Source organism: Simochromis diagramma, unplaced genomic scaffold, assembly GCF_900408965.1.
Source record: "Simochromis diagramma unplaced genomic scaffold, fSimDia1.1 OVJJ01000341.1, whole genome shotgun sequence".
Taxonomy (NCBI): Eukaryota; Metazoa; Chordata; class Actinopteri; order Cichliformes; family Cichlidae; genus Simochromis; species Simochromis diagramma.
The window spans coordinates 121131-137054 of NW_024386788.1; the positions used below are offsets into that span (position 1 = coordinate 121131).

At 43.6% G+C, this 15924-nt stretch overlaps 2 protein-coding genes across 3 annotated transcripts in view; both read right to left on the reverse strand.

Annotated features, from left to right (window-relative positions):
* Positions 1–1465: 1465 nt before the first annotated feature.
* Positions 1466–8391, reverse strand: LOC120728297 (platelet glycoprotein Ib alpha chain). Its single transcript, XM_040023094.1, has 6 exons — positions 5945–8391; positions 4679–4774; positions 4378–4569; positions 3419–3514; positions 3120–3299; positions 1466–2782 (listed from the first exon to the last, which is right to left on the reverse strand). Exons 1-6 carry the CDS (start codon positions 6104–6106, stop codon positions 1466–1468), a joined length of 2043 nt encoding a protein of 680 aa, XP_039879028.1. The 5' UTR covers positions 6107–8391.
* A 759-nt stretch (positions 8392–9150) lies between these two features.
* The window catches only part of LOC120728270 (kinesin-like protein KIF1C), a 34920-nt gene continuing 28146 nt past the window's right edge, over positions 9151–15924 (reverse strand). The window contains exons 21-28 of one of the 2 annotated variants that reach the window (XM_040023069.1): positions 15620–15800; positions 15396–15468; positions 15228–15326; positions 14962–15123; positions 13323–13640; positions 13152–13241; positions 12847–13081; positions 9151–12663 (exon numbers count right to left, since the gene is read on the reverse strand). In XM_040023069.1, the coding sequence (XP_039879003.1) occupies positions 11777–12663; positions 12847–13081; positions 13152–13241; positions 13323–13640; positions 14962–15123; positions 15228–15326; positions 15396–15468; positions 15620–15800 (2045 nt within the window). In that variant the 3' untranslated portion in view covers positions 9151–11776. Of the gene's footprint in view, positions 12706–12846; positions 13082–13151; positions 13242–13322; positions 13641–14961; positions 15124–15227; positions 15327–15395; positions 15469–15619; positions 15801–15924 lie in introns of both variants that reach the window. The other variant, XM_040023068.1, reaches the window with a different exon arrangement.

Sequence of the window (15924 nt, forward strand, 5' to 3'; positions counted from 1 at the left end):
AGCAGTCGCCTCAAGGCGCTTTATATATATTCTCCACTCTAATGTCTGATTTCATATGTTTCAGCTCTGACTTCACTAAACATGATAAAGATCTTGATAACCTAAACAAATAAGGCTTCATAAAAGACCAAACAGGACTGCTGATACATTCTGGATGACATTAATGACAATATTATCCCTTTACAAAAATTATAGGGCTGAATCTGGTGGTCTTGTGCAATTACACTTTGTAATGCTTTTAAACAGCAGCAACAACAAACTGGAAATCACCGATACCGCTGAGTAGTTGACCCAGTTTCAAAGCTACGTTTGCTGTAGCTCTCATACAGCCATAAGATCTCAGACTAAATAAAGATCACTTTTAAACCATAACATGATGTCTTTATTACATAATTTTAAGACAAATAAACAATTCTGGAGTCGTGTATACATAATAATTGCATAACATTAATAAACATTTTTATGTATTTTTATTTATGAATTATTTTCATTCTTTTCAGTAGATTACATCAATATTTGATAGTTCCTGTGGTCAGACGGCGATGCAATGTTCACACGTTAAAGGACTTTTATTCCATCTTGTGGCACATGGTGAGCTTATCTTTATTGGCCTGGAGGTTATAGAGTCTAACAATTTTACCACGAAGATAAATGGTATGGTGATTTGTTCAACAGTATATTACTGTACTGTATGTATGTTATGGCTCAAGTTGCAGTTGTACAAATACATATTCATTAAAATGACATTCAAATAACGTCAAAGTGCTTTTCATCTACTGAGCTTTCACTTTTGAACCTCATTTGACCCTTTTCATTGTATGTTTGACATCTCTAATTAATTTCTCATTTTGGCAACAGTACAGTGAATTGTATAATAATGGTTTAAAGATGAATCAAGCTGTTCTTTTTAAGCAAGGTGAGGTTAATGTTAAAGATCTGTAGGTCTTTTTGCATGCTAGCCAAATAAGAAGGCCCAGAGGGCCAATACACAGGGACAGACAACCATTCACACCTCGTGGAAATTTGGATTATCCAATCTAACCTATCCCCACAAGCTGCATGTCTTTGGATGGTGGGAGTAAACCGGAGTACCCGGAGGGAACCCACGCAGACACGGGGAGAACATGCAAACTCTACACAGAAAGACCCCGGCCTGATGGTGGAATTGAACTCAGGACCTTCTTGCTGTGCGGCAACAGTGCTAACTACCGTGCCACCGTGCTGCCATGACAGCTGGGATAGGCTCCAGCCTTCTTTGAGTATTTTTAGTCAGATGGCAAAGAAAGATGATGTCATCAGCATAAAAATGCACACTGAAGACCTGAAAAATGAACGTAAGAATTGGACTGAGCTACAGGAGTGCAGAAGGGGACTTAAAGTAAATAAAAACTTGAATATTTCAAGTATCAGTTGATTTAGCATACAAGTTTTTCAAAGCACTAGAGGTTCTTTTCCACTGATGACATCAGAGGGCTGCCTCGGCCTCAGGAGGTGTGGTAACTCCCCACGGCATGCTGGGTAAATAGTGTGCCAGCCACTCCCCCCAGCTGCCCCTTGGCTCTTCTTCTGTCTCCGCCCCTCCTCGTTTCACTTCCCACCCTCCCACCACCCAGTCCAGCTCTTCTTTACCGCCCCCCACATCCTGTCTCTCCTCCCTCAGAATCACACTGTAGCGCTTTTTGGACACTCCTTCTCCACCTCTGCTCCTCTCTCTTTCTATCCCCCGATATCCTTTTTGACCTCCATCTTCTTCAGACACTCTGCACTCCTCCACCACATCCCTCCATCCCTCTATCTCCTCCTCTTTGCTTAACAGACGGTACAAAGTCTTCTTATATACTGCTCGCTCCTCCTTCCCATTTCTTTCTCCTTCTTCCTCCCTTGTTGCTTCTCCACCTGCAGGTTTTAGAATGACAAGCTGTCCTTGTTTCCTGTCTCCTTCCCCTCCTTCACCTACATCTTCACTTTGCATACCTTCTCCTGCCTCTCTGTGGACCAAAAGAACAGAGCGATAAAGCGCCATTACTCCTTCACCTCCCACTCCCTTCCCTTCCACCCTGTTGTATGTTAAAAGCATCAGTCCTTCACTTCCTCCTCTTCTCCTCGCTAACCGCAAACATAGAGGCTTATACACTCTCCTGTACCAGATGGCCATACTAGCTAAAGTTGCCAATATACATGCAGCTGATGCCACACAGAGCACCAGGCAGCCCGCAAAAAGCCAAATGCAGAACACCCCTGCAGGCCTGGAAGAAATAGATTTTTCATGTTCCTGTTTTTCATCGGGGCTGGATTTAGTGGTGGTGAGTGCCTCAGAGGCTGTGGTAGCCTCAATGGTGGTGGTTGTGACTATGTTCATTGTTGTTGTTGGCAGTGTTGTAGTTACAGCAATAGTTGTGGTTGTTTCAACAGGTGTTGTTTGAGTTTTAGTCAAATGTCTGGCAGTAGAAGTAGTAGAATGAGTGGTCAAGTCATGAAACCCAACTGTTGTTTCTGTTGTTGTCTCTTTGTGTGAATACTCTGACCATTCAATAAGGCTGGTGATAGCTTCATGCCAGGACCTTCTGATTGTTGTGTGCATTGTGTATAAATCTACAAATGTTGTGGAATCGAGAGGAGAAGAAGTAGAAGGAGCTGTGTCTGGAGGAGAAGTTGATGGATAAAACGAGTACTGAGTAGCTGGCTGGTAGAAATCTCCTCGTGGACCAGATGCTGAACACAGATCGGATTCTTCCAGACTTGTTACAGGTGTACCTTTGTGCTGCTGGGGAGAGTCACACACCTAAAAAGACAGCGACCATTTAAAAATACTTCAGGTATAGTTTTAATATATATAATCTCCACCATTACCGATGACCCCACCACACTCAAACACATCTTTATATAGAAATGTCCAAACAGAAAAAACTGTAAGGCCAAAATGTGAGCAGCTTGATTTGAAAGGTAAGTTTCAGAAACTATGTTTAGTAGCCTCTATAACCTAAACCCTAAGTGGTTTACCAGTGACTTGTTGGATGTTAAAAAGTTAAAGCAACTGTGCAGAACCAAAAATGCCCACAGTCTTTGTGTTCTTGTAGATGTGTCTGTATTTGTTTAATTTTTCTGTTTGTAGTACATACCACACTTTCTACATCAATCTTGATATCGGGACCATCCCGCACATAGACGTTGAGTTCATAGTCATCAAGGTACCTGCGCAAATAACCAAGGGAGCAGGTGCATGACCAGGGATTGGCTGAGAGGTAGAGATAAGGTACCTCCTCCTTTTGGCTGAACCATTCATCGGGCATCACGCTGATCTGTAATGGAACAGAAACTTTAACAATTTTAGAAACAAATAACTGCTGTGCCATGAGTGGCTGCAGCTGAGAGAAGGTTTAAACTTGTATTCACATACTCCTTGGTGTGTATTTCCCACCTTGTTTTTCTCCAAGTAGAGAGTTTCTATGGCTGGGAGGGGGTGAAGCATACTTTGAGGAAGCACCTTGATGTGATTAGATGACAGGTCCAGGATCTAGAGGGAAATAAAGAAAAAAAAATGTGACATTGAAGCTACTGAAATACAAAAAAAAAAATCAAAAAATCAGCTGATTGATGCACCTGAACCACAAAAAAATCAACTTGCTCAATTTTCTTCTGTTTATTAATTTACATGAATGCACTTTCTACTGGTTTGAGTCTAAATACACAAAAAGTTTATTTAAAAGAAAATAATCCACACGTGGACACTCACACCAGAAATCAATTTTGTACTTTGTACCCCTCTTATATCACGTTTTGCCTTCAGAGTTGCTTTAATTCTTCATGGCATGGATTCAACAAGGTTCTGGAAACATTCCTCAGAGATTTTGGTCCAATTAAAAAGAGAGCATCACACAGTTGCTGCAGATTTCTCAGCTGTTTATCCATGAGGTGACTCTTCAGTTCCAATACATCCCAAAGAGTCTCTACTGGCATTACATATGATGACAGTGGGGACCATATGAGTAGAGTGAACTCATTCACATGTTCAAGGAACCAGCTTGAGATGATCTGAGACTTGAGACATGGCATGTTATCCTGCTGATTTTGCTGATTCTGACCATACAGATCTAAATGGATCAAGTTTCTGCCATGTGATTGGCTGATTCTATAATTGTATTAACAAGCAGTTGAATGTGTGTATTTAACACATTAGCTGGTGAGTGGAAATGAATGACTTCAAGTCCAATCAAGTTTTGGCCATAATGAAAGGGAGCCAAGGACCACTTTGCTACACTCTTACTTCTTGAATCTTATCAGTTATGTTTCTCACTACCTTCAATTCTCAAGTGTTGATGACATGACACTGACTGTCTGTATTTTCTAAACCTCCATTATGATTTTGCACATACTGACCTCCAGCTTAGTGAGTCCAGAAAAGGTGTGATCACTCAGAGAGTTGATAGCGTTGTTTTCCAGGTAGAGTTCAGTCAGACCTGGGCAGGCAGAGAAGGAGCCATCAGGGAGGGAGGTCAGACGGTTTGACCCCAGCCTGAGGACACTAAGTGTGGGGAGAATGGGACTAGCAGTCGGGGTTACCTCTGGAACCTGGACAACAAAACATCCCTTTGTATTAGAAGCTGACTAACTTCATGTTTTTTAAGATTCATTTACAACCACTGTTGACTTTGTGGCCACTGTACAGGCAGACAGAAACCTTGTTTCCTGTGAGGTCGATCTCATAGATCTCTGGGAAGACCTGGAAGGAGGACCAGGACAGACTGGAGAACAGGTTACTGGGAAACAACAGGACCTAAAGATAGACAGAAAATGTGGAAGCCTTTAGAGCTGTGGTGGTTTCCTGTAAAGTGTCATCTCTTAAACAGGAAATTTGTGTCTCTGCTTTGGTCTCCTCCTGTCAGTCAAACACTTGATCCATTATGGGATTTAAACTTTTTTTTCAAGACTTTAAACAAAATTTTCTCATTTTCCTCACTGCATGTGTTAAAATAAAGAGTGTTTAGCTGTGTAAGTGTATGGTAATTGTCTAGCTGCATGGAGAGATTAGCTAAACGTTTTTGATATTGGCTGTCAGTCTTAGCTGCAGTTGTCACAGCGGAAAGTCTGCAAATCCCAGATAATCATTTAGTTCTTGACAAAGATCCAAATTGGTCAGTTTGTCAAAACAAAGATATTAAAAAGTAAAGAGCAAGACAAGAATTTCTTCATAAATATTGTAATTACGAGAAACTAAGTCACATTAAGCAGGCCTTCAATATTTGGGTTTTACATTTTAGTAAATCCTGTGTATTTATTGGGAAAGTAAAATATGCTCACCGAATAAAATACCTACTTATAATGTACTGGTGTAACAAATTACAAAAAATGGATGCCAGGTTCATGGATATGGATAACGGAACCTAAAATGTGTTATAAGGTGGTTGCTTACTGTGCTGCTTATTACTGTAAATTCTCAGAATGCTGCTGGTTTTTAAAGTCTGTTCAACTTCCTAAATTTTCATTCATGTCCTTTGTCAGTTTTTCTACTTTATCAAATTAATATTAATATTTACAGGTGTATCTTTTCTATTCACTAAATGTTAATTCGTCATCATTAGTATATTACTAGTTTAAGCAGTTGTAAGAAAGACATTTCTCTGCAGAAATTAATTAAACTCCACTCATTCTGAAATTTCTGTTTTAAAGATAAACTTCAAGCCAATTACAATAAAAAATAATAATAAAAATAAAAAAGCTCCTCGAAGGATTTATGTTTGTCATAATAAACATGTTTATTTATTAGTCACATGTTTTTGACTCATTCATCATCATTCTAATTTGTTTAAATTAAATTTGATGTCTTAAAATGGTTTAATCTAATTACAGAATTAAACTATAAATATAATTTCACACTCACAGTTTTTTTTTTAATTAAATGGAGTTATTTCCTTCACACTTGACTTCCTGTGGTTTGTGGCATTACCATTGTCGTGGGTTCAAGCCCCACTGGGATGTCGCTGAAGCCGGCTGCTGTGCAGTTCTCCCTGGGCCGGTGGTCCTTGTCCCGGTCACTGCGGCAACCGGCCACTGCTACTCCCATGGGAACACAGGACAGGAGGATGAGAAGGAGGAGGAGGTGCCGCATCTTCACTGAGACTCTCAGAGACTGTCGGTATGTCTCAGTCTTAGAGAAGAGATGGAGAAAGTGAAGGAGGAGATGCCTGGTAGAACAGGAAGTGAGCACTTCCTGTGTACGTGTGTGTTTTGACTGACAGCTGCTGAAGCAGGAAGTGTGATAACTGTTCAGTTGACAGATTGTGTATGTTTGACTCTCCAGCCTCACGGCATGTGCGTTTCGATTTTTTCATGTCTTCTCGACAGCTTCCTCTTTGAGTGTTTCACATAATGTTTACTTGCATGTTCAAACTTCCTGCTGTTGTGAACCAGAGTCGATAAGGATGTTCTGAAGCATTCTGACAGCAGAGCTGCCAGCACTGATGTGTGGGTTACTGCAGGAAATCTGTTGAGTCAAGCGGTCTCTTTTTCAGTTAAATCCAACTGATGCGGCGTGAAAAAATAAGGTGTGTTACATTTGAAACTTCGCTGAAATAAAGTTGGATCTGCTAAAGTGAATAAACACAGTGAATAAACACAGTGTATGGCTGCAATGAACAACGTCTCCTCCATGTAAGCAAAGGAGAAAGTCTTCTTCACATCTATCCCAAAGGCAGTACTGATGTAGCCTCGGAGTAGAGCTGCTCCTCCTGAGTGTCAAATTGTGCCATTTGAGGTTGTCAGGACATTGTGAATACCCAACACTGGACAAGGAAAAGATGATGGCTCAATGGATAGAAGGATACTTTGTGACCGCTGTTAACATACTTTAACAAAGACATGTCAACCTGGCAACAAAGAAAATTGAGTTTTTAAAATAGAGGCAACCCAACCTTACCAGTATGCATAACACTACGCTTCATTTATGTGAATCTATGAATAGTTGAAGCTGTAGAAAACTGAAGTGGCCATTCTGCAGTATTAAATAGGTAAAAATGCTGTCAGCATTTATGGCTATGAGGCCTGTGTCTACTAAAAGGTAAATTGACTAATACAGGCCTTATTCACCCATTCACAAACACATTCATACACTCACTTCAGTAGCTGTATCAGGCCCAAATGTAACATAGTTTTGCAGGGAGCTAAAGAACATGAACATTGTTCACCTGGCCTCTTCATCAAGCTTGACCCTGCAACTTTCTAAGCTGGATCTGCATCCATAACGCCAACGTTTCTGGATGGGGTCCACCTCCCTGGTCCATTGAAAGAAAACAGCCAGGAAACTGCACGGAGGTGCAGGTGAGGTTGAGGTGATTTGGCCAAGTGGTTCGGTTGCCTCCTGGGCACCTCCAATTGGTGATTTTCCAGACAGGAAAGGAAGAGACCCCAGGGTAAACCGAGGAACCTTTGGTTTCACAACAGAGAACAGAGATTCTCAGGTAGTTTCTGGAGCTACAGGAAAAGCTGGAGTGGTTGATAGAATTGACTTCAATTTAGTTAAAATGAAAAACAGTGTTACACTGAAAAAAAAAATAGAATTTGTGAGTTTGGGACTCAAATTTAAAGCACATGGATTTGACTTCTAACAAAGCAGCCATCAGCCAACATGATAAACACTACTGCAGATTGGAAGATACACCTGAAAAAGCTTGTTTTACAAGAGAATACAAAGATGCATTGATCTAAACTAGTGTTTTGTTTCCAGGTAAAGGTTCCTGCTTCTGACTGGCAGCTGCTGTTCCGTTATCATGTTTTTATATTAGGTTGCATTTTTTTAAAATTCATATAAATGCATTAAGTGCTACCTGGGAAGAGACCCTGATGTAAATCCAGAATTCAGTGGAAAATTTCTATATGCCATCTGGTCTGAAATCCCTCTTGGGAATCCCCTAAGAGCGACTGTGTTTAGTCCACTGCCACTGTGACATTGCCTTAAAGGGAAAATAATTAACATACAGATGAATTCTACGTCACATTACGCACACAAAAATGCATAAATGTACAGCTCTTTTTGCTTGTGATCTTTGCAACGAAAAATACTTTCCGCTTTGTCGTTTCTATTCTATCTGAGTTATCATTTCTATTCTAGGACTCATTTAAAGCAACTCTTAAATGGGGAAACTTGTTTGCACCCTGGAAAAACACATTGTTGCCATCCATAAATTAAACTTTTGGGTTATTACTTAACAATTTTCACTTACTACAACAAACTAATAGGAAAAGTTATTTTCTCAAACAGGCAGTGGATCTGGACCAGTAAACAGCAGGCTCATTTTTGTCATGGAAATCATTTAACAACAGCAAAAAAAAGACAGGTGGTGGTCTTGCACCCCCTCGTCAACAAGTTGGTTAAGTAAATAATACCCTCACGGGAAAATCGATATCTCTCTATGAGCAGACTGTCGCGCTGAGCTAAAGGATCCTGTCTATCCCGCAATATACGCTGGATTCTGAAAACTCTCCTTATCAATCTTGCACCTTCTGCAATGGGTGGCTCGCGTATACGGACAGGACATGGCTGCGACAGGCTTCCCAAATCCACCTTCGCTTTTATAGCCGTGGTCTCTCATCTTGATTACACGAAGTAATTTACTATTACTACTCTAACATATGAATTACATCTGAAATAATCAAATACATGAAATAGAATGATTAATAGTACATTTCCCTTTTTTTAGGAAATGACCTGTATGTATCTGTATGGAATCAATAAAAGGATCAAGTACTGCATTATCTTTAGTTACATTGATAATATTTATTTATGGTGAAACAGTGGTGGAATATCGCTGTTGCTTTCGTATAAATGAAGCGGACATACCTGCGTGGCCTCGATCTAATCCTGTTTACATAAAGTAAACCTGCTCCCGAGCAGGTTTACGCTTACGGCTCTGTTGCTATGACAGCAAGTCCCGGATGAGCTTCGGGGAACCGAATGATCCAGGATCACGCGAAATCGTCAACAATCTAATCCAGCTAACTTACTTAGCGAGGTACGAAGAACGGGCCCCTGGAAACTACACCCACATTAATGTTTGGTTTTGTTTTGGGCAGGGGGGTGTTTGAATGCACTGACACCTCTCAGCTTCCATAGCCATCCTTCATGGATGAAGACCCAATAAAAACACAAGAAGGGAGTCTTATTTTGAATCTTGGAGACAGTTTATTGCCATCATGTTGTCTGCAGGTAGAGCCTGAGATTGGTTCCTGATACAACCAAAACAACAACAAAAGACAACCCAACACATACAGAGAGAAAACAACAACAATAACAAAAAAGCAACTGAGGGGGTCTGGGCCAACAGGAAGAGGGCTACACCATGATGTCATCATATCCATATCCGTGTTTCGAGTTCTGAAGCGATAACACGCCGTAATGTCACAGATTCTGAGGTCATGATTAGAGCAGAGGTGCAGGGAATGGGCACAGCCTGTCAGTGAGGGGAGTTCTAGAATGTTCTGGAATTCTGCCGAGTCATGGCTGCTATGGCAACACCCCACCCCCTCCAAGTCCCTCCCCCATTCCACCTCAAAAAACAACAAAACTAACCAAAGAAAAAGAATAATGACTAAAATCAGCTTTATGAAGTAAAACAAACTTTACTGTTTGATTCTAAGTTAACCCACAAACAGATGCCCAACACACACACACTCAACATACACAAACACATACACTAACTCAACGGTTTGCGTGAGGGCAAAGAAACTCCCTGTAGCAGCATCCACATTAACCAAATATTAATGACACGTATAACTTTAGGATAATTATATTAATAAGTGATGATGACTGATGACATCATAAACCAAAGGTCAAACATGGAGGTTGGTTAAAATACGCAGTACATGATGTGATACACAAATGAAAAACAAACAGCCAATCGGAGGCCCAAGCTGGAAAAAAAATCTAAAAAATAAAAATAATAATTAAAAAACTAATTTTCCCATCAGGCCCGGCAGTGGAAGCAGGTTTAGAGATTGTCCTGTGATTGGTCAATTCCAGAGATTCTGCTGACATCATGCTTCTCAGGCCAACTGCAATCACTTTCATTTTCATCATAATTATCGTCATCGTCGTGGCACTGACTCCCTCTTGCAGCAGGAAGGAGCGCTGCCATTGGTTGATTCTAACCTTTTTATGAAAAAAGCCTTAAAAGCAACAGAGCTCATAGTTGCTCCACTTGTTAACTCCCAGAATCCTCTGCTTTGAGTGGGTGGAGTGTGCGCAGTATCGCCAACTCTCCCAGCCCCTCTTGGCAGTAAACTTGTCTTCATTAATTCAGTGCGAATAAAACGCACATAAAACGCTGCGTTCGCTGTGACGCAGGAAGCTGGAAATTTGTTTCCTATCTTAAAGATGTGAAGTGAACACAACACCAGCAAAAATATGTGTGTGTAAATGTCATGTTTGAAAAAGAGAAGAAATTAAAAGCAACCTGAAACAGGTGGAGGCCACAATTTCCAGGATCCCTACGTGCCAGGAAGGCAGCAGTGAATTTTCCCATCCTTCTTGAATTGGATATAATGTAAAAAGTGTCACATCCTTACAGCAGGAATCTTGTATCACACCTGACATGCTGTAGTGTCTGTTACTTCTTCAAAAACAAAACGCTTACTGTATATCAGCTTCTTCTCTCCCCCAAAACCTTCTCCTTCTCAATACATCTCCCAGAATTCCTTGCTTATCTAGCCCTACATAAACAAATCCATCCCTTCATGATTATGTCTCTGAGCTCCAACATCAACTCCCACCTTGGGACATCATCATGTGTTACGCATCACTTGCATTTCCCACGATTGCCAGAGACGGTGAACCTACCGTCAGGACATTTCACGTGTTTAAAAATCAGATTTAACACTTCAAATATACACACACAGCTCTTAAAAACAAACATCTGACAGGTAAGACAAGCGCAGCACCTACTACACTTCCTCTCTGCACCTCTTCTTCCTCAGGGGCCCATTTACACTCGCCGTTCTCACCCTCAACTTCTCCATTTTTGTTTTGCTGTTTTTGCAAATGCCCCATTGGCACTTATTATTCCTGCACTGACACTTTTACCCTGACTAGCAAGTGCCGCACAGCCGCTTTCTTTGGTTTGTAGCACTCAGCGATGCTGCATTCAAATCACATGGGAGAAGATGTAAATACAAGTTTACTGTTTCTTAATAAATTCCTAATCATCAGTTTGAGGGTTGAAGTGAGTTTAACAAGCTGTACAATCTGTAATTCCCATGGAACTTGAATGCAGCGTAGGCTAGGCGAAGCTCACAATTTCACCTATTCTTCACCTGTTAGCACTAAAAGCTAAAAAACCCCTCATCAAACACAAAAACACCACCCTGCTAACTGACGTCCTTTATCTTTAAAACAAAATTAGCTTCACCAGCAGACATGTCGGCTTTAAGGCACCTCGTTAACACAGTGATCAACGCCCGAACATCAGCCATCGGTGAAATTTAAAAAAGAAAAAAAAAAGCTAAATCATTACGTGATCAAAGTCTGACAGAACGACAAACTCCATAAAATAGAATAAAACAAATTGAAATTCAATGTTTGCACGTCAGCATTGCTAACAGCTCACCTGTGCTAAGCTAAAAGCTTCACAAACACACGCACAGCAGGACAGAGGATACAGGGTGTGTAAAAGTGCTCAAATGCACACACGTGCACACACAACCACACTCTCAGCCGATTCTCTACAGCATCAGGATCACCCCATGTCCCGCAGTCAATCAGGAGCCTCCATGTTCAGGAGGTCAGAGGTCAGATCGGTGTCTCCTTGTTGTTATTGTTGTTGTTGTTTTTGAGGTCCGGTGCGCTGAACTGCCGCCTCATCCTGGGCGGAGTGTTGAAAGCCCACACCCCTGGCGGCGGCACAATGCCCAGTAGCATGTCAGCAGGAAGGGCCGGGGCCCCTGACCGCGGCAGGCTGTGGTAATGGGGGTGAGGGTGAGGTCCAGGTTGGAATGGTGCATTGTGGGGGTTGTAGTAGGGATGGTGGTGGTGGTACTGATGGTGCTGGCGTTGATTATAAGGGAAGCCTCCGTCTCTGTCTCTGTCCCCGTCTCTGCTTCCTCCTCCTCCTCCTCTGCCTCCTCCTCCTCTCTCCCCCCCTGGCCCAGGGGAAAACCCCCTCCTCTGTCTTGGTCGCCCCTGGTGACCACCGTTGCCACCGCCGCTGAAGTGCTGGTCATTGTCGTAGCTCCCGTTGCCCTGTGGCGAGCTGTCCAGAGAGTTTCGGCGGTAACGACGTTGCTGGTTTTGGTTGTTGCCCTGGTTGTTGTAGTGGTAGCCACCCTGGTTGCCCTGGTTACGCTGCTGCCAGGCACGATGAGGGCTGGGGGTGCGCATGCGAGGAGGCTGAGCTGGGAAGGGGAGGGGCAAGAGACCAGGGAGTTGACCTTGTGGGGGAGGCGGAGGTGAGGGAGAACCTGTAGCTTCTCCTCCCCTGTTCTCCTTCTGCTCACCAGCATCAGTTCCTGCTCCTCCTCCCTCGACCAGACCCAGAGCTTGCAGGGCAGCGCTAGCGGGTCCCCAGGACAGCCGGTGGGCAGGGTTACTCTTAAAGGGGAACTTGAGCTTGCACTCCTGGGGAGGGATGAAGCGACCGGTTCCCGGGAGGTGGATCGGGACAGTGGGGGTGTTCTGACCTGGAAGAGTTGGAGGAGCAAGGGCTGGGGTCAGGGCACAGACTGTAAATAAAAGATGGACACAGTACAAGCAACCGACTCAACTAATTCCAGATCATTTGATAGGTTTATCGATGACGATCAATAGTGGGGACTTCTAATGGAACTTTTGCCATAACGGTACAGCCACACCCCCGTGCTCACCTTGGCTTTGGTTCTGTCCTCGCAGCTTCTTGGTGATGTTCTGCTGCTGCAGGTTCAGGAGCCGCTGCTGCTCCTTTTTCATCCAGCGGAGCCGTCCTCTCCTGAATGCCGGGTCCTCATCCATCAGCCGCTGAACTCTGACCTCTGGGTGGTTGGGGCAGTCGTCGTCTTCGTCCACGTCCACGTCTCTCTCTCTCTGAGGGGATTCTCCTCCCTCACCATTCATGTCGTCGTCCTGGAAACAAGTCAAACAAAAATTAACACTGGAGGAGGCAACAATGGTTTGACGGGAGGTGCGAACTTACCTGAACAGGTATGATGCTCTCCATCTTGATCATTCTATCTCTCAGAGCTTTGATCTCCTCGTCCTTCATGTTGTTCTGCAGCTTCACCTCCTGCAGAAGTCGCGCACGTTTAGCTCTGCTCCACTAGCACCATCCTCAGGTTGTGAACAAAACAAGTTTAGCATAACTCACCTCCAAAATATCTGTCAGCTTATCGATGTGAGCCTTCAAATCGTACACGCCTCTCTTCTCTCCACCTTCCACTGTCTCTCCTCCTCCACTACCACCACTTCCTCCTCCTCCACCTCCACCTCCTCCTCCTCCCTCTTCAGCGGCAGGGCTCCTCTCCTCTCCGATGCCCACAGTGTCGCAGACGTCCTGGGCCACGGCCCTCCAGCTCTCCCTCTCGTTGGTGTCCTTCTTGGCGTACATGCGGCACAGCTCCTTCATTTTGACGATGGAGAGCGCCTCGATCTCCTGACGGGAGTGACGGAAGTCTCCCAGAGCCACCTGAGGGGGCGCCACACACAGAGGAACAGTTTAAAGAAGAAGAAAAAAGAAAACATCAAAATGCTCCTCCTCTAATGTCCTCTGGACTGTTTGTGCTGGTTAATTTAATAAGTAATAATAATATATAGTTTATTGATCTCTATAGGGAAATTCCTCTCTGCATTTAACCCATTCATTCAGTGAAGCAGTGGACAGGGACGGCACCTTGCTCAGGGATACCTAAGAGTACCCGTTTAGTGGATTCAAACCCCCGACCTCCGATCATGGGGCCACCACTCGACCTACTGAGCAATCCCTGCCCCTGGATTTGGTGGATTTACTGTTAATCCACCAAATTTGTCCACAGATTCTTGTTCCTGCAGGTTATTATCTACATCAGATACAATGACATCATCACATGGCCTTGGAACCACATATCAATGGGCTACAATAACCCTTTTTTAGTATCAAGGCTCCGGAAACACCTCATTAAATGTACAGTGCACAATATATTATGACGTGTCAGGTTGCCTGACAGCCACCTAGCAATGGACTTCAATGGTATTTACACAGTAAAGCAGGGCCTGAGCGTTGCACAGAACCCACAAAAATGGGCAAATCTGGACCCACTTAGGTTTGTAATTTGCCTCTCTATGTTTTGGTTTGATATCTTCAGACAGTCACATAATTTATCACACACAAGCTGAACAGACCAATCCACACTGTATCATGGGTATGTACTAGTTGTACTACAGACCATCCAAGAACTCTGGGCTCTAGTGGACTTATTTTTTACACTAATTAGCTGATACCAGTGTCAGTGTGACGCTCCGTACAGTCTATGGATTGAGAACTCAACACAGTGGCAGCCAAAATGCTACAGCCGAGGCTTCAAAATGTGGAAAGGAAAAGGTAATGTGGCATTAGCTACGATTATCTGTTATACAGAGTTTATGGTAACGCAGCAAAGTCTGTAACAATCTACTTATGCTGGCTTTAATGGGAAATGCATCATATATGATTCTCATGATTTACCACTCATATGTTGTGTTTGACTGGAGCAATGTCTAAGTAAGTCCTTAATCTTTGGTAAACTGCATCTTGGATTAAACCAAAACGTCCAACACTACAGAGCAGTCTAAAGTGCCCACCTGGAGCCGTCTCCAGGAGGGTTTAATGGTTTAAAGGACACGTCCAGTGTATTTTTCAAGGTAAAGGTTTAATTCTTTGCCCCTGAATGCACAGATATGGGAGCATCTATTAGAAAACGTTCAAAAATGTTTATCTGTCCCTCTGAAACCAGCCAGAAAACACTGATATCACGTGTGTGTGTTTGTGAGACCTCGTAGCAGATCTCTTTGACGGCCTGCATGCGGAGGTCCTCCATGGTCACCCGTTTGGGGTCTTTGCTGATCCTCCTCCTCTGAGGGATCTGATAGACTCGCAGAGGCTCCCTCCTCTTACCGCTGCTGGGCAGACCGCAGCGCTTTACTATGGACTGCACCTGGACACAGACACACAGGTGAGCCGGGGAACAGCCACTAAGGTCTTTATGTGAAGTCACAGCTACATGAGGAGCTATGAAGGAGCAGCTCGAGGAGCTGGTACCTTATTGGCCGGCAGCTTCTCTCTCAGGGAGGAGATGAGCCTCCAGCTTTCCTCACAGGATCGTTTGTCCGAGTCGTCCCCGCTGTCGCTGTCTGCGTACTGCACACACAGAGAAGGTTAAACACCAGAAGCAGTCACCACACGAGCTCACGTGGAGGAGAAACTCACCAGTCGGTGTTGCTCCAGCAGCAAGTCAGCCTCCTCCTTCTCTTTACGGTACTGAGTCTCCACGTCCTGCAGTCTGCAGCACACACACACACACACACACACACCAAACAACCAATGAGATGATCAGTAATCAGGCAACAGCTCTGATATCTGACGTGGTTTACAGTGTGTCTACAGATGCTATCTGAAACCCAAACTTCAGGGTGTAGTAAAGGTACGTCTACCTCTTCTCCATCTCCAGCTTGATGTCGATGCCTTGTTTCTCCAGCAGCTCTTTCTGGGCATAGTTCCAGTCCTCCGGCTCCTCCTGCTGCTCCATCGTGGCGCTGCGCTCCCTCTCCAGCCTCGCCTGTTCCGGGTGGTTGAATCGAAACACGTGGTTCTTCCCCATGACGATGCGGTTACCTAGAGACGGAAACAGACAGGAAGCGGAGTCTGAGGCCGGCTGCAGGTTTTGGGTGGTGTATTTACTCCATCGATCAAACCTTCTTTGTTTTTCATGTGATGCATAATAAGCTGTAAACTAAAG